At 40.7% G+C, this 22,284-nt stretch overlaps 1 protein-coding gene across 11 annotated transcripts in view; it reads right to left on the reverse strand.

The window, feature by feature from the left end:
* LOC109205474 overlaps positions 1-22,042 on the reverse strand; it is a 33,145-nt gene extending 11,103 nt beyond the window's left edge. For 2 of the 11 annotated variants that reach the window (XR_002064675.1, XR_002064673.1), the window contains exons 1-4: positions 21,211-21,365; positions 15,575-15,663; positions 15,323-15,415; positions 14,403-14,463 (exon numbers count right to left, since the gene is read on the reverse strand). Coding sequence is in view for 2 of the 11 variants with exons in the window: in XM_019368191.1 (XP_019223736.1) it covers positions 14,403-14,463; positions 21,211-21,221 (72 nt within the window). In the remaining 9 variants the exon portion in view is untranslated. The other 9 variants (XR_002064677.1, XR_002064676.1, XR_002064679.1 and 6 more) reach the window with 9 other exon arrangements.
* Positions 22,043-22,284: the final 242 nt, after the last annotated feature.

Genomic DNA, 22,284 nt, shown 5'->3' on the forward strand with positions numbered 1-22,284 from the left:
TCCACTTGAAATCAAGGATTTTCATGGGTGAAATTGGGGTTTTTGGGTAGAACCTAGGTCTTCCATAAATTGGGGAGTTGGACCTCGATTTGAGGTCCGATTTCAAAACAAATTACATATTTGAGTTCGTGGGGGAATGGGTAACCGGGTTTTGGTTCGAACCTCGCGTTTTGACCACGTGGGCACGGGGGCGTTTTTGGAATTTTTGGAAAAACTTGGGAAATTCATTTTTATGCATTCAAATTGATTCATATAGTATTTATTAAAGTAATTGAGCAATTTGTGATTAGATTCGAGCGAATTGCAGGTGAAACCGCGAGGTAAAGCGATAGTTGAGGATTAAGTGGATTTCAAGGCTTTGAGGTAAGTGTTTGGTTTAACCCTAGCTTGAGGGAATAGGAATCGAGTCTTGTTGCTAATTGCTATGTGATCGAGTACGATGTATAGGCATGGTGACGAGTATCTATACATTGATGTCTAGCATGACCGTGAGTCCTTATAATGTGATTATCATGAACTGATTGTGAATTTCATGTTTATTGGAGTATTTCTATATGTTGTGAATAACATGTGAATGGTGATATGATAATTTGATTCCTAGGAGCATTGGCTCGAACTGTGATACGAATATTGAAAGTATATGAAATGACTTGATTCATTGAGGAGCGTCGGCTCCAGTTGTAGAACGAATTGCGAAAGTATAAGTGATAATTGAACCTCTGGAGCATCTGCTCGAGTTGTGAAAAGAATTGTGAAGTAAAAGTGAGAAAGAGGAGAGATCATTATGTTGCCCTCTTGGCGGGCTATTGTTGGGTTGTGATTCCTCTGCATTGTGTTCTTAACGGATACTAGGGTCGCTTAGGTTAATGTTTCCTTGTGTCGTATGATGACTATAGTTATAGATGGGTTGGTTGGGTGTGGTAGTCGGTTAGATATAGCTGAGGTGGTCAAGTGTGGTAATAGGTTGGTTATAGCTGTGGTGGTTAGATGTTGGAACTAATGTGGTGGTTAGATGTTGGAACTAATGTGGGTATAGTAATTCCCTTGCCGGGATATTTGAGATAATGTTTTGTTCCCTCACTGGGATGTCGTTATATTGTTGTTTGTGACGGAATATGAGATAAGAATTTCTTGGAGCTTGGGCTCCAGTGATATCGTGGAGTAAGAAAAGAAAGAAAGGGAAAGAGTTACTGGTTATTCCCTTGCCGGACGTTTTGTTGATTCTGTTGTTGGTTTTTTTTTCTCTCCCTTGCCGGGATACTGAGATTATTAAGTTGTTTGTCATGTGTATTCCCCTGCCGGGATTTTCATTATTGTTTATTTACTCTCTTGCCCCATATTTGTGACTGTGGTTTGGATGAGGAAATATGATCTTGGTGGAGCGGGTTGCACGCCGCAACAATGATATTGAGGATCGGGTTGCATGCCGCAACAATGATATGTGAGGATCGGGTTGCACGCCGCAACAATAATATGTGAGGGTCGGGTTGCGCGCCGCAACAATGATACATGATAAATGATATGGGTCGGGTTGCACGCCGCAACAGTGGTATTTGTGGAGCGGGTTGCACGCGCAACAATGGTAATTATGGAGCGGGTAGCACGCCGCAACAGTTATTTGATGCCCTGTGTTTATATTGAGGTTTGATTCCTTGTTTATGGTGGATCTAAGTTGCTTTAGTTTATTACCCTGGGTTACTGTTAATATTGTATCTCCCCATAGCATGTTTCCCCCTCCCATATTGTTAATTGCTTTGTATTCGATTTTCGCTATATATTTATAACTGCACAGGTTTATGTGGTGTCCACTCTAGCCTCGTCACTACTTCGCCGGGGTTAGGCTAGACACTTACCAGCACATGGGGTCGGTTATGCTGATGCTACACTTCTGTGCATTTTTGCACAGGTCCAGGTTTTGAGGAGCAGCAGCAGCAGTAGTACGGGAGCAGGATTTCATTTATACGAGACTGAGGTAGCCTTGCAGGCGTCCGCAGGCCCGACGTCTCTTCCTTATGTTCTCTTTAGACTGTTGCCTCATTGTTTTCGAGACAGACAGCTTATATGTTTCTTTCAGACCTTTGTATTTAGTAAATTCGTAGCAGTTCGTGAGTAATATGACACCAAATCTTGGGTAGAGGCTATTGTTGACTATTCCGTATTTTGATTCAGACTTATAAATTAGACTTCCGCTATTATTGTTATTAAATTCCATATTACTTGTTGATGTTATAGATTGTTAAAGATTTATTTATTAATGAAAGGTAAATAAGTTGGCTTGCCTAGCTACCACGAGTAGGCGCCATCACGATCCCGATGGTGGGAAATCCGGGTCGTGACAAGTTGGTATTAGAGCACTAGGTTACATAGGTCTCACAACTCACGGACAAACTCAGTAGAGTCTGAGGGATCGGTACGGAGACGTCTGTATTTATCCCCCAGAGGCTACAGAGTTAGGAAAAGTTTCACTTCTATTCTTCCTTGTCGTGCGATTTTGTTCTCTCAATGCTAAATTGAAACCTCCACTCTTGTCCTTTCGTGAATGGCGAGGTCATGTACCGCTTCTTCAGCCGAGCAGCAGCGGACTGGCGATAGATCAGCTACGTCTTCGGAGGCTTTGTGGAAGTAAAGGTATTAGAGGTGGAGGTAGAGATGCGAAAGGTGGAGGTAAATGTATTAGAGGTGGAGATGTAGGTACTATTCTGGTTTGTGGTAGAGAAGCTTCGATTTTATTTTGCGCGCGTATCTGGTCATCACCTTATCATGCCACCTTGGACTGTCATGCCAAGACTGTGACCTTAGCTTTACCGAGTTTGCCTCGTTTAGAGTGGAGAGGGACTCCTGGTCATTCTACCTGCAGTATTATATCGTATGTGAAGGCTCGGCGTATGGCCGAGAAAGGGTGTTTGGTTTACTTGGCGTATGTTCGTGATTCTAGTGTTGAGGTTTCCTTTATCTATTCTGTGCCCGTTGTTCGTGAGTTCTGGATGTTCCCTTCAGACCTGCCGGGCATGCTACCCGACAGGGATATTGAATTCTGCATTGATTTGGCTCCGGGCACTCAGCCCATTTCTATCCCGCCGTATCGCATGGCCCCGCCAGAGTTGAAGGAGTTAAAGGACCAGTTGCAGGATTTACTAGAGAAGGGTTTTATCAGGCCTAGTGTTTCTCCTTGGGGTACGCCGGTGTCATTTGTGAAGAAGAAGGATGGTTCGATGCGGATGTGTATTGATTACCGGCAATTGAACAAAGTGACAATAAAGAACAAAAATCCGCTGCCGAGGATTGATGATTTGTTTGACCAGCTTCAGGGAGCAAAGGTGTTTTCAAAGATAGACTTGAGATCCGGCTACCATCAGCTGAGGATATAGGGCGTCTGATGTCCCTAAGATAGCATTTCGCACTCGGTATGGGAACTATGAGTTTTTAGTCATGTCATTTGGGTTGACCAATGCCCCAGCTGCATTTATGGAGTTGATGAACCGAGTGTTCAGGCCTTATCTAGATTTGTTCGTGATAGTCTTTATTGATGATATTCCGGTGTACTCCCGCAGCCGGGAGGAGCACGATTAGCACCTCAAAGTGGTTCTTCAGACTCTGAAGGATAGTCAGTTGTATGCTAAGTTCTCAAAGTGCGAGTTCTGGTTGAGTTCGGTTGCATTTCTGGGTCATGTTGTATCAGTAGAGGGTATTCAGGTGGACCCAAAGAAGATAGAGGCAGTCAAGAACTGGCCTAGACCAGCATCAGCTACAGAGATCCGGAGTTTCTTGGGGTTGGCAGGCTACTACAGACGGTTCGTGGAGGGATTTTCATCTATTGCAGCCCCGATGACCAGATTGACCCAGAAGGGTGCCCAGTTCAGATGGTCGGATGAGTGTGAGGCGAGCTTTCAGAAGCTCAAGACAGCTCTGACTACGGCACCGGTGTTGGTTCTGCCCACAGGTTCAGGGCCCTATGCTGTTTATTGTGATGCTTCCCGTGTTGGGCTTGGAGCAGTGTTGATGCAGGATGGCAAGGTCATTGCCTACGCTTCGAGGCAGTTGAAAATTCATGAGAAGAAATATCCAGTGCATGATCTGGAGTTGGCAGCCATTGTCCACGCCTTGAAGATTTGGAGGCACTATTTGTATGGCGTGGCGTGCGAGGTGTTCACTGATCATAAGAGTCTACAGTACTTATTTAAGCAAAGGGATTTGAATTTCAGGCAGAGGAGGTGGTTGGAGTCGTTGAAGGATTATGATGTCACCATTTTATATCACCCGGGGAAGGCCAACGTGGTGGCCGATGCGTTGAGTAGAAAGTCAGGCAGCATGGGTAGTCTTGCTTATATTCCGGTCAGCCAGAGACCGCTTGCTTTATAGGTTTAGGCTTTGGCCAATCGATTGGTGAGATTAGATACTTCTGAGCCTAGCAGAGTGTTAGCTTGCACGGTCGCTCGTTCTTCATTATTGGAGCGTATCCATGATCGGCAGTTTGATGATCCCCATTTGTGTGTCCTGAGAGACACGGCGCAGCATGGGGGTGCCACGAAGGTGACCTTAGATGATGATGGTGTTTTGAGATTGCAGGGGCGAGTTTGTGTGCCCAATGTTGATGGGATTCGAGAGTTGATCTTAGCGGAGGCCCATAGTTCTCGGTATTCTATTCAACCAGGCGCCGCAAAGATGTATCAGGACTTGCGGCAGCATTACTGGTAGCGTAGAATGAAGAAGGATATCGTGGCATATATAGCTCGTTGTTTGAACTGTCAGCAGGTCAAGTATGAGCATCAGAGGCCCGGTGGTTTGTTTCAGAGGATTGAGCTCCCCGAGTGGAAGTGGGAGAGGATTACCATGGATTTCGTTACTGGACTTCCATTGACTCGAAAGAAGTTTGATGCGATTTGGGTCATTGTTGATAGGCTGACCAAGTCAGCGCACTTCATTCCTGTGGCAGTCTCCTACTCATCCGAGAGGCTAGCTGATATTTACATCCGGGAGATTGTTCGCCTTCATGGTATGCCGGCATCTATCATATCGGATCGGGGTACGCAGTTTACCTCGCGCTTCTGGAGAGCAGTCCAGCGAGAGTTGGGCACACGGGTCGAGTTGAGCACAGCGTTCCATCCCCAGACGTACGGTCAGTCCGAGCGGACTATTCAAATTTTGGAGGATATGCTCCGGGCTTGTGTTATTGACTTTGGAGGTTCATGGGATCAGTTCTTGCCTTTAGCGGAGTTTGCCTACAATAAAAGCTACCAGTCGAGCATCCAGATGGCTCCTTATGAGGCCTTATATGGTAGGCGCTGTCGGTCTCCGATTGGATGGTTCGAGCCGGGAGAGGCTCGGTTGATAGGTACAGATTTAGTTCACGAGGCCTTGGAGAAGGTCAAGGTCATTCAGGACAGACTTCGTTCAGCTCAGTCTAGGCAAAAGAGCTATGCAGATCGTAAGGTTCGAGGTGTAGATTTCATGGTTGGTGAGCGGGTATTGCTCCGGGTGTCGCCTATGAAGGGCGTGATGAGATTATAAAAGAAGGGCAAGCTTAGCCCTAGGTACATTGGCCCGTTTGAGGTTCTTGATCGAGTGGGAGAGGTGGCTTATAGACTTGCATTGCCACCTAGCTTATCAGCCGTGCATCCAGTTTTCCATGTGTCTATACTTAGGAGGTATCACGGCGATCCTACCCATGTGTTAGATTTCAGCACTGTCCAGTTGGACAAGGATTTATCTTATGAGAAGGAGCCGGTAGCTATTCTAGACCGGCAGGTTCATCAGTTGAGGTCTAAGAGTTTTCCTTCTGTTCGTGTTCAGTGGAAAGGTCAGCCCCCTGAGGCATCAACCTGGGAGTCCGAGTCTGATATGCGGAGCTGTTATCCCCATCTTTTCCCCGACTCAGGTACCCCTTTCTTCTGTCCGTTCGAGGACGAACGGTTGTTTTAGAGGTGGAGAATGTGACGACCCAAAGGGTCATCACCTATTTTTTTTATTCATTCCGTGCTTCTGAGGCCTCGAAAACCTCATATTTACTTGCCTCGATTTGCGTGCGCAGTCCGAGCGCGTAGCCGGAAAGCTTTTATGTTGAAATATGTGAATTCTATAAAAAATTTTAAGAATTTTGATATTAATATGATTAAAGTTGACTTTGATCAATATTTTTGGTAAACGGATCCGGACCCGAGATTGGACGGTCTCGGATCCGGCTCGTATTTTGGTTCCGACGCTCGGTACAAGTCTTATATATGGTTTAAGCGCTTTTTGTAAAAATTTGATTGAAAATGGACGTCGTTTGACGTGTTTCGGACTCGAAATGGAAATTTGAGGCTTTATGAACATTTCAAAGAAAATCATGAGTTTTGAGGCTTGATTCTATGTATATGATGTTATTTTGGCGATATGATCGCGCGAGTAAGTCCGTAGGCATCGGATTGCATTTCTCATATTTTAAAAATCTGGTATGCTGGCTTGTGATATTTTCGCAAATGCGAAGGGAAGACTCGCAATTACGAGCTCGCAAATGCGAGCACTGCTTCGCAAATTGCGAAGTCTGGAGAAAATGGGGCACTGTCGCAAATGCGATGGGTAGGCTCGCAAATGCGAAGGGGCGGAGGTTCGCAAATGCGATGCCTCTTTCGCAAATGCGAAACCCCGCCTGTAGGCCCAGTGTTCGCAAATGCGAACCAAGGATCGCAATTCCCAGCCCTGTCTTGTTCGCAATTGCGAACCAAGGCTCGCAATTCCCATATCTGAGGCCCAGCAAATTTTATACTTAGTCGAATTTTCATCACTTTTCACTATTCTTTCAAAACCCAAACACCATAGGCGATTTTTCAAGAGCAAACTTCATCCCAAATCATTTGTAAGTTGATTTTTACTCAATTCATTCAACTTTTAACATCATTAAACATGTTTTCCACTTGAAATCAAGGATTTTCATGGGTGAAATTGGGGTTTTTGGGTAGAACCTAGGTCTTCCATAAATTGGGGAGTTGGACCTCGATTTGAGGTCCGATTTCAAAACAAATTACATATTTGAGTTCGTGGGGGAATGGGTAACCGGGTTTTGGTTCGAACCTCGGGTTTTGACCACGTGGGCCCAGGGGCGATTTTTGACTTTTTNCCGTGTTGGGCTTGGAGCAGTGTTGATGCAGGATGGCAAGGTCATTGCCTACGCTTCGAGGCAGTTGAAAATTCATGAGAAGAACTATCCAGTGCATGATTTGGAGTTGGCAGCCATAGTTCACGCCTTGAAGATTTGGAGGCATTATCTGTATGGCATGGCGTGTGAGGTGTTCACTGATCACAAGAGTCTTCAGTACTTGTTCAAGCAAAAGGAGTTGAATTTGAGGCAGAGGAGGTGGTTGGAGTTGTTGAAGAATTATGATGTCACCATTCTTTATCATCCGGGGAAGGCCAACGTAGTGGCCGATGCTTTGAGTAGGAATTCAGCCAGTGTGGGGAGTCTCGCTTATTTTCCGGCCAGTCAGAGGCCGCTTGCTTTGGATGTTCAGGCTTTAGCCAATCAGTTCGGGAGACTGGATGTTTCTGAGCCCAGTCATGTGTTAGCTTGCACGGTCGCTCGTTCTTCATTATTGGAGCGTATCCGTGATCGGCAATTTGATGATCCCCATTTTTGTGTCCTTAGAGACACGGTGCAGCGAGGAGGTGCCAAACAGGTTACCTTAGATGCGGATGGAGTTTCGAGGTTGCAGGGGCGAGTTTGTGTGCCCAATGTTGATGGGCTTCGAGAGTTGATTTTAGAGGAGGCCCATAGCTCCAGGTACTCTATTCACCCGGGCGCCGCGAAGATGTATCAGGACTTGCGGCAGCATTATTGGTGGCGTAGGATGAAGAAAGATATTGTTGCGTATGTGGCTCGATGTTTGAATTGTCAGCAGGTTAAGTACGAGCATCAGAGGCCTGGTGGTCTACACCAGAGTATTGAGCTTCCCGAGTAGAAGTGGAAGCGGGTTACTATGGATTTTGTTACCGGACTTCCGTTGACTCGGAAGAAGTTCGATGCAGTTTGGGTCATTGTGGATAGGCTGACCAAGTCAGCGTATTTCATTCTTGTGGCAGCCTCCTATTCATCCGAGAGATTAACTGAGATTTATATCCGGGAGATTGTTCGCCTTCATGGTGTGCCGGCATCTATCATTTCGGATCGGGGTACGCAGATTAACTCGCACTTCTGGAGAGCAGTTCAGCGAGAGTTGGGCACACGGGTCGAGTTGAGCACAGCATTCCATCCCCAGACGGACGGTCAGTCCGAGCGGACTATTCAGATTTTGGAGGATATGCTCCGGGCTTGTATTATTGACTTTGGAGGTTCATGGGATCAGTTCTTGCCTTTAGCGGAGTTTGCCTACAATAACAGCTACCAGTCAAGCATCCAGATGGCTCCTTATGAGGCCTTATATGGTAGGCGGTGTCGGTCTCCGATTGGATGGTTCGAGCCGGGAGAGGCTCGGTTGATAGGTACAGATTTAGTTCACGAGGCCTTGGAGAAGGTCAAGGTCATTCAGGACAGACTTCGTTCAGCTCAGTCTAGGCAAAAGAGTTATGCAGATCGTAAGGTTCGAGATGTAGCTTTCATGGTTGGTGAGCGGGTATTGCTCCGGGTGTCGCCTATGAAGGGCGTGATGAGATTTGGAAAGAAGGGAAAGCTTAGCCCTAGGTACATTGGCCCGTTTGAGGTTCTTGATCGAGTGGGAGAGGTGGCTTATAGACTTGCATTGCCACCTAGCTTATCAGCCGTGCATCCAGTTTTTCATGTGTCTATGCTTCGGAGGTATCATGGCGATCCTACCCATGTATTAGACTTCAGCACTGTCCAGTTGGACAAGGATTTATCTTATGAGAAGGAGCCGGTAGCTATTCTAGACCGGCAGGTTCATCAGTTGAGGTCTAAGAGTTTTCCTTCTGTTCGTGTTCAGTGGAAAGGTCAGCCCCCTGAGGCATCGACCTGGGAGTCCGAGTCTGATATGCGGAGCCGTTATCCCCATCTTTTCCCCGACTCAGGTACCTCTTTCTTCTGTCCGTTCGAGGACGAACGGTTGTTTTAGAGGTGGAGAATGTGACGACCCAAAGGGTCATCACCTGTTTTTTTTATTCATTCCGTGCTTCCGAGGCCTCGAAAACCTCATATTTACTTGCCTCGATTTGCATGCGCAGTCCGAGCGCGTAGCCGGAAAGCTTTTATGTTGAAATATGTGAATTCTGTGAAAAATTTTAAGAATTTTGATATTAATATGATTAAAGTTGACTTTGGTCAACATTTTTGGTAAACGGACCCGGACCCGAGATTGGACGGTCCCGGAAGGTCCGTAGAAAAATATGGGACTCGGGCATGTGTCCGGAATCAAATTCCGAGGTCTAGAGCCCGAGGAAAGAATTTTTCTGTGAAATTGTTTTTCTGAAATTATTAAGGAAATTGGAAACGAAAATTGATTAAAAGACTGTGGTATCGGGCTCGTATTTTGGTTCCGACGCTCGGTACAAGTCTTATATATGGTTTAAGAACTTTCTGTAAAAATTTGATTGAAAACGGACGTCGTTTGACGTGCTTCGGACTCGAAATGGAAATTTGAGGCTTTATGAACATTTCAAAGAAAATCATGAGTTTTGAGGCTTGATTCTATGTATCTGATGTTATTTTGGCGATGTGATCGTGCGAGTAAGTCCGTAGGATATTTTTGAGGTTGTGTCCATGTTTGGTTTGGAGCCCCGAGGGCTCGGGTGAGTTTTGGATAGGCATCGGATTGCATCTCATGTTTTAAAAATCCGATATGCTGGCTTCTGATATTTTCGCAAATGCGAAGGGAAGACTCGCAATTGCGAGCTCGCAAATGCGAGCACTGCTTCGCAAATTGCGAAGTCTGGAGAAAATGGGGCACTGTCGCAAATGCGATGGGTAGGCTCGCAAATGCGAAGGGGGGGAGGTTCGCAAATGCGATGCCTCTTTCGCAAATGCGAAACCTCGCCTGTAGGCCCAGTGTTCGCAAATGCGAACCAAGGATCGCAATTCCCAGCCCTGTCTTGTTCGCAAATGCGAACCAAGGCTCGCAATTCCCATATCCGAGGCCCAGCAAATTTTATACTTAGTCGAATTTTCATCACTTTTCACTATTCTTTCAAAACCCAAACACCATAGGCGATTTTTAAAGAGCAAACTTCATCCCAAATCATTTGTAAGTTGATTTTTACTCAATTCATTCAACTTTTAACATCATTAAACATGTTTTCCACTTGAAATCAAGGATTTTCATGGGTGAAATTGGGGTTTTTGGGTAGAACCTAGGTCTTCCATAAATTGGGGAGTTGGACCTCGATTTGAGGTCCGATTTCAAAACAAATTACATATTTGAGTTCGTGGGGGAATGGGTAACCGGGTTTTGGTTCGAACCTCGGGTTTTGACCACGTGGGCCCGGGGGCATTTTTGAAATTTTTGGAAAAACTTGGGAAATTCATTTTTATGCATTCAAATTGATTCATATAGTGTTTATTAAAGTAATTGAGCAATTTGTGATTAGATTCAAGCGAATTGGAGGTGGAACCGCGAGGTAAAGCGATAGTTGAGGATTAAGTGGATTTCAAGGCTTTGAGGTGAGTATTTGGTTTAACTCTAGCTTGAGGGAATAGGAGTTGAGTCTTGTTGCTAATTGCTATGAGATCGAGTACGATGTATAGGCATGGTGACGAGTATCTATACATTGGTGTCTAGCATGACCGTGAGTCCTGATAATGTGATTATCATGAACTGATTGTGAATTTCATGTTTATTGGAGTATTTCTATATGTTGTGAATAACATGTGAATGGTGATATGATAATTTGATTCCTAGGAGCATTGGCTCGAACTGTGATACGAATATTGAAAGTATATGAAATGACTTGATTCATTGAGGAGCGTCGGCTCCAGTTGTAGAACGAATTGCGAATGTATAAGTGATAATTGAACCTCTAGAGCATCTGCTCGAGTTGTGAAAAGAATTGTGAAGTAAAAGTGAGAAAGAGGAGAGATCATTATGTTACCCTCTTGGCGGGCTATTGTTGGGTTGTGATTCCTCTGTATTGTGTTCTTAACGGATACTAGGGTCGCTTAGGTTAATGTTTCCTTGTGTCGTATGATGACTATAGTTATAGATGGGTTGGTTGGGTGTGGTAGTCGGTTAGATATAGCTGAGGTGGTCAAGTGTGGTAATAGGTTGGTTATTGCTGTGGTGGTTAGATGTTAGAACTAATGTGGTGGTTAGATGTTGGAACTAATGTGGGTATAGTAATTCCCTTGCCGGGATATTTGAGATAATGTTTTGTTCCCTCACTGGGATGTCGTTATATTGTTGTTTGTGACGAAATATGAGATAAGAATTTCTTGGAGCTTGGGCTCCTGTGATATCGTGGAGTAAGAAAAGAAAGAAAGGGAAAGAGTTACTGGTTATTCCCTTGCCGGGCGTTTTGTTGATTCTATTGTTGGTTTTTTTTTCTCTCCCTTGCCGGGATACTGAGATTATTAAGTTGTTTGTCATGTGTATTCCCTTGCCGGAATTTTCATTATTGTTTATTTACTCTCTTGCCCCGTATTTGTGACTGTGGTTTGGATGAGGAAATATGATCTTAGTGGAGCGGGTTGCACGCCGCAGCAATGATATTGAGGATCGGGTTGCACGCCGCAACAATACTATGTGAGGGTCGGGTTGCACGCCGCAACAATGATATTGAGGATCGGGTTGCACGCCGCAACAATAATATGTGAGGGTCGGGTTGCACGCCGCAACAATGATATTGAGGATCGGGTTGCACGCCGTAATAGTGGTATTTGTGGAGCGGTTTGCACGCCGCAACAATGGTAATTATGGAGCGGGTAGCACGTCGCAACAGTTGTTTGATGCCTTGTGTTTATATTGAGTATTGATTCCTTGTTTATGGTGGATCTAAGTTGCTTTAGTTTATTACCCTGGGTTACTGTTAATATTGTATCTCCCCATAACATGTTTTCCCCTCCCATATTGTTAATTGCTTTGTGTTCGATTTTCGCTATATATTTATAACTGCACTGGTTTATGTGGTGTCCAGTCTAGCCCCGTCACTACTTCGCCGGGGTTAGGCTAGACACTTACCAGCACATGGGGTCGGTTGTGCTGATGCTACACTTCTGTGCATTTTTGCACAGGTCCAGGTTTTGAGGAGCAGCAGCAGCAGTAGTACGGGAGCAGGATTTCATTTATACGAAACTGAGGTAGCCTTGCAGGCGTCCGCAGGCCCGGCGCCTCTTCCTTATGTTCTCTTTAGACTGTTGCCTCATTGTTTTCGAGACAGACAGCTTATATGTTTCTTTCAGACCTTTGTATTTAGTAAATTCGTAGAAGTTCGTGAGTAATGTGACACCAAATCTTGGGTAGAGGCTATTATTGGCTATTCCGCGTTTTGATTCAGACTTATAAATTAGACTTCCGCTATTATTGTTATTAAATTCCATATTACTTGTTGATGCTATAGATTGTTAACATATTTTATTTATTAATGAAAGGTAAATAAGTTGGCTTGCCTAGCTACCACGAGTAGGCGCCATCACGATCCCGATGGTGGAAAATCCGGGTCGTAACATCAACTTGATGACAATAACCTATTAACTCCCTCAATTTCCACTCAAGTGGCTTCCCATTCGGCCCAATTACAAAATGAATACCATTCAACATCAATTCTAAGCCATGCAGATAGCCACAATAGGTACTCTCACATGCAAAAAATCTTACTTGGTCCAAACACTCATTACTCACCACCCCAAGAAAACCTAATACAAAATCTACCCACTCACCCCACACCCGGAATACCAACAACAATGAATAACCCTATAGCTACCATGCAACTAGGTTATGATGGTCTCCTCACCCCTTCAAACCATCAAACACACAACAAACAAATCACTCATTCAAACCGCCCAAAACTACCATAGAATTAGTTTCTCCTATAGTCCATTCAAATCCGACACAACTTAATCCACTCAAACCAAATACTACACTCAAATCACACTCCCAATCCATCAATCTAGAAGATGTTTTCACCCAATCTAAATTACCTACGTAGACCACAAACTACACCCAGCCAACCCACTCATCGTCTCCAACACAACCACACTCCATTCTCCCCTCCTCCTCCACATCTAATCATGGAGCCCAATACCATTATCTACACAGCTCAAACCCCTCATGCACCAACACATCTCACTTCTTGGCTAGAGACGGGATTGCAGAATCATGCATTAAATTTCACGATGGAAGTCAACCATCAAGAGGTGACAATTCTCATCAACCATCCAAGGGACCTAGCACAAATAGTAGCAGAGGGCATGTAGTTAGGGACGGAGATATATGGGAGATACCACTGGTCCATGATACAAGCACCTTATCTTGCACCATATCACCCAATTACTCTCCCAACACCATATTGGGATCCACTCCATCTTCACCCACATCTTCATCAAATGCCCTTTTACCCATCACCCACTCCTGCTACAACATGGATCCACCGCCAAACATACTACCAATGGAACCAATAACACCTCCAACACCAACTCAATCACCAACTCACTCACCACCCCATCCTCCCTGTCCAGTAGAACAAGACACCAACTTTCAAGCAGAACTAGAAGCAGCAGCCGTTTACAACAGAGAAACACGTCCACTTCATGCATACCTCGATGGAATCAAGGTCTTTGTCCAGAAGGAGTACGAAAGAAAAATATTCATAAGGTGTCCTCCGAATCTGCTAACAACATCATCCCGACTAAGGCCAACTACAAATCCAGACGTGGGGAAGTATATGCCATGTTCTACTTCCCACGTTTCTTCATCGACCAGGGCAGTCAAGCAGTCAGAGGAACCCCAGGAGCAGTCAACAGTTTGAACCAATCCTTAACCATATGAATTTCATAATTTGGAATTGTAGGGGTGCTCAGTCAGATGATTTTAGAAGAAATTTTCGGTCACTACTTGACTACAATAGACCATCTTTGGTTATATTGTTGGAAACTCACTGTCAAAGCCACCAAACAGTCGAGGAGAATTTTAATTTTACTGGTTTAATTGAGGTTGTTGCTAATGAAATAAGGAGAACTATCAAGAGTGAAGTAGTACTTATAAGGTGAGCTAGAGAAGCACTTTACTCACAGAAGTGATCCCACTAAATTGAAGCTATAGCAGTACTCATGCTATTTTTTTAATCTATTTTAATGATTTCAAATGGGGGAGAAAGAAGTTCATAGACATTATACTAAACGCGATACTAAACTCGATCACTGTAATAGGAAGTAGATATCTTTAGCCAAAAATAAAAAAGAACAGGGATACCAAATAATGAATTGACTCTAAGTCATATGAACCCTGTAATTATGTCGTATTTAACTATTGCATGCACTAAAAAATTACCTTTTTCCCTAAATGTTTGGAACTTTTGAGCTGATTGTATTCTTTTCTGCCATATGTTGTCCTGTGATCAAGAATAGCTAATTGTTAGAGATGTAATTACAACTTGAACATCAATTAAAAAAAAGAAATAAAAAAAGTAAAGAGTTAATCTAATATAAACTAAAGTGTTAATGTAATCATTCACGATGTTATCTCTTCCTAGATCTTTTCACTATACTAAAAGAACAAGAATCTTAACTCCATAAATTACTATTCAGTATTTTTTTTCCGAAAATCATGAACTTGAATTGCAGCTTGTTGTAATCTCTAATGTCACGACAAGTTATTTGCTTGCATGACTGGTAGTCCAATTCTAGCCAGTAGAACTTGAATGTCAACATCCAGTGCTATAGAAAAGAAACTCCTTGATTCCACTACATGTAGTCATACACAGCTAAAGACATAGTTAAATTGTATACGAGCGAACGTAGCAACCAATATGCACGCGACAACTAAGATCAGAAGCCAGATAATTATTCTATGCTTAAAGAACTGGATCTTCCCACCACCAAAGCCGTCAGAATACTCTTCTTTCATGTAATCAATCTACATAAGCTTTCATAATCAAAAAAAAATTCACTCTTCAAGAACTCAATTTCCTAAATTTCTGAACTGCCAAAATAGTTTTATTTAACATAAGTGGAGCCACATAGAATTACAAGAGCAAATGCTCATTAAAGATATTTTAAAAAAGATTAAACACGGGCGGAGTGTCAAGGACAAATCTTTCCAAACACTTTGAGCTGCCACAAAATAATCGTGTTTCACATAAATGACCAATTTAAAATAATAATAACAAATAGCCACTAAGAATATATAAAAAAAAAATTATAACCGGAACAATGAAATGAACAAAGAGGAAAAAGCAATGGCAAACTCACCGGCTACAAGGGCGTAGCTAACCGAGAGAAGGGCACAAACCTGTTTTCTTTTTGAAGAATAAATCAGCTACTATAAAACAAAAGATTGCAGATCTGTAAGGATGACAATTGAAAAACCTTCACATCAGCCGTGAAATTGGAGCGAGAATTAGACAGATTAAGAATGACATCAACCATAATTTTCGGTCGTCAAAATTTAGAAGTCTGAAGAGAACTGAAAAAAATTAGGGAAAAAATGACAGTAAAGCTGACCTGAAATATGAAGAGAACTTACAAAAAGCACTTCAGAGTAAACGGAAGAGTTGGGGAAGAGCGGATGTTTCTCCATCGTTGAAATTCTTCTGGAATTATATTTGAGAGAAGCCGTCAGTGAGAATTGAGATAATTATTACATGAAAGCATTTTTATGTATAAGCAAAATGTCAATTTTGCCCTTGGTCGACTACACTTTTCTTTTTTATATAATAGAGTGATAGTTATGGGAAGATATCAGTTGATAAAAAAGAGGCAACATTATTACAATGACGCACGAAGAAATTGGAGCGACAAAAATGCAATTTTTCCACAAAATCTGGTGTTAATTTTCCGGCTGAAAGAATGAAGTCTCATGATGCACGTTGTCATTCATATATTTTATGCAGCGAATAGGGATGGCAATTGGGGCAGGGATAACCTTAAATGGGGCGGGGCAGGAAAAGAATTTAATGGGGCAGGGCGGGACAGAGCAGGTCAAATTGTTATTTTTGAAAATTTTTAATAGGGCAAGGCAGCGTAAGTCAAATTGTTGAACAATATTCATGGGAGCAGAATATTTATATTGATGGGAAGTATCTTAGGGAGATCGCTGTAGTTGTGCACTTACACCAATTTGTGTTTTCATATATGTAAAATATGTCCTCAAGAATTATCGTTTCACTTAGCTTTTTAAGTATTTCGTTAAAAATGCGTATAATTTCCAGTCATATTAATTGGTTTTTGCACGATACCATGTCTTTTTTTTTTAAGTTTACTACTAGTAGTATATTTAAAAGATGAACGATGGGTAGTTGGTAGAATTAATTTCTTGTCATGTGAACTTAGGTTGGAAGTGTCCCATTTACAAAAAATTAAAAGACTATGCAATGACCTCGAACAAAAAATTAAGAGTATGTAACTGGAAGTGAGTACAACAAATCCTACGTAGAAGAACTTTTTTTTTATTAATGCATGATTACGAAGATGGGATCTGCTCATACAGTATATATAAACATAATATTAGAAATTAGAAAAAAAAAAATACAAGAGAACCTAAACAGGGCAGGGCGGGGCGGGGCGGGGCGGGACGGGGTGGGGCAAAATCTGAAAAAATTCTAAATAGGCAGGGCAGGACGGGTCAAAATATTAGCAGGTCAAGGCTTGCCCCGCCCCGCCCTAACCTTCCCTGCCCCATTTGACACCCCTAGCAGCGAATAGGTAATATGATGTTCTCGTGTCATTCAGATGCATGTTCCGTGATCAGTGGGTGGCCATAGTGAGAGGTAATAGACAAGATTTTAGCTTCTTGAGAAAATTATAAGAAATTGCGGTAATTTTCACATATCTTGATGGTGGAATTTTTTAATCAGTACATAGATGTTCCTTTTTTAAAATGTAAAGTCAATGCATTGTGGTCTCTTAATTGGGAGAACGTTTCATGCTGGGCTACTTTAGTCTCTGCTGGATTGCCTTGGACGAGTAAAGAGCCAGTATGCGATGCAAATAACAAAGCCATACCATACCCTCTGGGAAAGTTTCATGTTGGGCCCGGGCTTTGCTCGGGCAACTCCTACTAGTATATAAAAGAGGGCAAATAAGCTAAGCCCATCAGATTGAACCTAGCATTCAAATTAAAGGATTGCAAAAGGGATTTTTTCATTCTCATGCACTATTAGAAACTTTATTACCCTTAATCAATGTTTAGTTAATTACCCGGCATAAACAAGTTTTGTTTATAAAATATATACAATCCACCTTAAAAGCCTCCCAAATCCATTATTTATGCCTTCAATCAAGGGATTTAGTTGCACCCTTTTCCTTGTTTTTCTCTTCTCTTTTCTTATTTTTCTTCCGCCAGGGATAAAACCATGCTCTAACTTTTAAACCAAATTTAATGCTAACTATTACGGGAAGGCGATAATAAGCCAAATAGATCATTGATTTATGTTTGAAGGCAACAAACAGAAATATGTGTTGATTTGTTTATCACGCTGATAGAAAGGGGTACATGGGTTCTCAGTTATCACATATAGACCCAAACTTAGTTCAGATATGCGGCATCTGTCCATTTGAGCTGCATATTGTAAACAAGTCTAGATTGAAAACAGTAACACTAAGACTATTTGGGGACATGTCGTTTCCAAATTTTGAGTCGGATGGATTTCTGGGGGAGCACAAGTTATTAAACATTTGTCTTACACTATTTGTTCCAAAGTTTGGTCACCACCAAATTAGTTTGAAGGATTTAAATTTTAAATGTAGTTTTTACTACCCCATTGTAGTATAGTAGAGGACTATCAAAATTTGATATTCCAGTTATCTTTTAACGAAGCAAATGAGGTCTTTGCTTTGGACCAATCTTTAAAACAAATCATTCATTCACTTGTCCGTTTGTAATTAGAGAAATTGTTACCAAGCCTTTATTAGTGAATTCATTGCTCGAATTATGTATATGTACAAAATAAACTAATGTATGCATATATTAGATCATTGACTCTAAATTCTAAATTCGTCTTTGGTCACAAATTTGTTTATTTTGCTCTTCTCCCTGTGTTAGTTTTTCTTCATTCATTTTTACTTATGAGGAGGTTGGCAGTCAGGTTCAGTTAGCAACTTCATATTTCAAACAAATATAGGTTTCACATATAATGCATAATGGAGGTGCTTTCTCTGCAGATGGAGGTGCTTTTCTAATTATCTCTTTTCTATGATATGGAGATTTTTCCAGCTATTTTCTGTTGGATCACACTCAATACTTACAGTATACACTTATTTACAATTAATCTACAATTATTTACAACTTTCACACACTATTTCTACCCAGTTAAATACAACTACGATAACATACAACTTAAGTACAAATTTTATACAAAAATTATACAATAAGTCTTTTGTATATTTTGTATCTGATTTATACATAGCAAAAACAAATTTCATACAACTAGTTATATATTATACAACTTATCTATAATTTACATATATTATTTCTACCCAGTTATATACAACTATAATATCATACAACTTAAATACAATTTTTATACAATATTGTTCAACTTTCATACAATATTTAAATAAAAAAAATATAAACAACAGAATGCAATTTTTCTACAATTTTACTACAATTTCTGCAGTGTAATATTACATTTTGGTTTTTAATTTAAGAGGAGCTGAATTATCGGTTGACGAAAATGGAGTTAGTGAGGATATTTAAGGCTCTGAGTGCTTCGACAACGTCGTCAATTGGATGGTAAAGTGAGTTACCGCGGAACTTCAAGAGGATTAAGTGAAATAAAGAGAGGTTTTCAGTGGTTAGAGTTAAGCTATAGTGGAGCAAACTGCTGATTGCCCCAGGATTCCTGTTTTCTCCTATTTTTATTTTGTATTTTTATTAAAGAACTGCAATTTTAATATAATCTTAATAATACTTTACTGCTGAAATTATTAAAATCAACGCTTAACTCATCAATAAAATCAAACACATCAAAAAATCAAATAGGAGTACTTTTTACTTTTACAAATTTTGTTGATCCACTTTAATTCTCCAATTGTTATGGTAACAGCGGGCACAAGTTATTTAACAAGCTTTTTCGTTCCAATGATTAAAAAGAAGATAATCTTATATAGTTGCATTTATAGTTTTTTATTTATCAATTAATATAATTTATTTACAAATAATCCAGGTAAGTAAAAAGTCTAATAGTCGTATATAATTATTTGTTGAGTCATTCCTCTGTCATAGTAATAGTTAACCCAATTAGGATCCTTTATTTTCTATAGTAATTGAAAAGCATATTGAAGTATATAGTTGTTTCTTCATTTATCCAGTTGTCATTAATGGATAGTACTTGTTTTTATTTTTTACCTTAAGTTGACTATGTTCTACTCTAACAAAAATTCTCTACCCAAGACCAAAATTACATTATATTTAAGATTTTAGAGATAGGTATGCTAAAGTTAGATCAATTTTTACAATGATGAAAATAAAAATTAATTTAAATTGTAGAATGAGCTTATCTTGTTTACCCAAAAAGGACCTACTATTAATTTTTATATACTCCGATTTTACAAATGAGTATGCTAAAGCTGGATGAAATTTAATTTGCAATGAAGGATACAAAAATGAGGTTCTTTTGTATACTTTTTATATTCAATTATTAGTTTTCCATGTGTGCTTCTATCTGCAGAGATTATGGTTAAAATATCATGCTATAGCCAGTTTTCATACTGGTCAATGAAAAATAGCCAGCGTTTACCAAGTCAATGAAAAATAGCCACTATTTTGCTGCAACAGGGACCGGTCCAGTATAATATACGGGAGTTCTGGTGCATTTGTGTACGAACTCCAGCATATTATGCTGGACCGGTATACTTTGCTAACTCCTGTAAAATTTGCGGGAGACTGGAGCACCAGTGCTCCAAACTCCAGTATATTATACTGGACAATTACACTTGCTGGAACTCCCGTAAAATTTGCGGGAGTTCCAACATAATTATGCTTGAACTCCCGTAAAATTTGCGGGAGTTCCAGCATACTTATGCTGGAACTCCCGTAAAATTTACGGGTGTATTTTTTCGGATTTTGAACAGTGTTTTCGCTCAGATTTAAAGTGGCTAAATTTCGATAACTTTTGAAACTTGGCTATTTTTCAACGACCAGTGATAAATCTGGCTATTTTTGAATTTCTCCCGAGATTATGTGGTGAATTGAGATTAATGGCCCAAACACCTGTGACTTTATGACCCAACAGCTGTGACTTTATATGCACAGGTGGAACTAGGGTAGATATTTATATTGTCTATGTGCCAGTTTTGTCCTTGAAAAAAGGTAAGGAACACTTTATGCTGAGGACTTACTAGACATTTCTCACCAACTAAACGGTGGCTTTGTATTCTTATCTTCCTCCAATTTAACATGGAACTTTCATCTGCATTTTTTCTCAGAAACTTTCTTTCAATCTTCTTTCTACGTCTATACGTTCTTCCCTTCACTGTCAGTTTCAGCTGTTGTGCCTCTGTGACTTTTTTGCCGTTTGGTGAGCACAGTTGTTCTGTGGTTGTTCCGTTTATTTTTTCCCTCTTTATTTCCTTGCTCTGCTTGATTACTTATACTCGCGTTCTGGTATCATGTTCAAATCTTATTCTCCGCTTGTTTACATTTGAATTTATTTCGGGTATATCAATACTCTTTCCTCTTACACATAAGAAAGACTTAATTTTTAGATTATCCATAAAAAAGTTTACATATGAGGACATTGAACATTGTTGATTTAAACCCCTATGCGTGGCTGAAAATACCACCACAATTTCAACTGATATTAAATTTTGAACCCATAATTTCAATTCAATGGACAACCAATTGTCACCCTCTGTATTTGTTAGTTTTCCTTATTGGGAAAATCCATATTGAATAGGAAGGTGCAGAGAACTTCAATTAATGGACGATCTCAGAAGTAGCAGCAAAGTCGCTACCAAAGCAATAAAGAGGTTAAACGTTAGATAGTCGACGGAAATTCCAATTTCTTTTCTAGGTATTTTTGAATTTCACAAAATTAACATAAAATTTAAAATTTAATTTTGAGCAACAAATCAGCAAGAACCCAACAATAAAACAATCACAGTCACATATAATGAAAAAAGATAGAAAAATAACAAACCTTTCAGCCATATGATTATGTCAATTGAGCAACTACTGAACTGCAAAACCCCAATTTTCTGTTACAACGAAGAAACAGAAGCCAAAGGAATTCTGAGCGAAGATGAGAGAAGAAGGTTGTGGAATTCTGAGCGAAGAGAGAAAAAAGCATAGCAAATTTACCTATTTAATTCTTCTGTGAAAGATACAAATCAGCTAGAGAAAACAAAGAAGATGAATAGATAGAGATAGAGAGTGGCCTATCTGTCATACTAAAGTACCACACATAAATCAGTATTGCACCAGCTGTCATATTGATCACACGCGTTAGCTTTCAGCCCAATTTAGGAGCTATATGAAATGACCAGAATACCCTTTAGCAGCAAGCACACATGACCACCTCGAGCTACAAACTAACAAACTACAAAAAAGTCAATATATACACAAAATGAACCAAATTACAATTGAATGCAGTATGAACAAGAATCTTCTAAGACTAAAATGCTTTGATCTCAATCATAACTCCAAAAGTATGATAAACACTAAAGGCAAAAAGAAAAAGAAACTCACAAGGTAAGATAGAGAAACATCAGGGTCAATGGTTGAATCAATGTTGTAACAGCAAGCCTCTCCTTCTTCTAGCTTAGTTTCCTCCATTCCACCATCAAACCTTAATCCTATCCTTCCATCTCTACTCCCAACAGAAATCATTCAAATTTATAAATACACTCCACAAAATTTCAAGATTTTTCACTTTTGAGACCCCCTTTTGCCTCTTAACTTGAGCTACAACACACAAAAATTTTGACCCATTTCATTAAAGTTTAAAACCTTTCAGCTCAATGATAATAGGTGAATTTGACTATAATCACACCTTAAATAATCACCTTCTTGTGTAGTTTTAATGCTAAAAGTGATAACAAAATGCTCTTATTAGTGCTTTTCATGATTTGCAGTTGATATATGTATAAGGAAGGCTAAAGAGCAGTTTTGGAGTCAAAATTGATGAAAAAGAGGCCAACTGTGAAATTTCCCAAGTGAACCATGCAAAACAGGCCGAAGATTCAGAGCACAGGTTTGACCGCGGTTTCTACCG

This window comes from Nicotiana attenuata, unplaced genomic scaffold (genome assembly GCF_001879085.1).
Source record: "Nicotiana attenuata strain UT unplaced genomic scaffold, NIATTr2, whole genome shotgun sequence".
NCBI lineage: Eukaryota > Viridiplantae > Streptophyta > Magnoliopsida > Solanales > Solanaceae > Nicotiana > Nicotiana attenuata.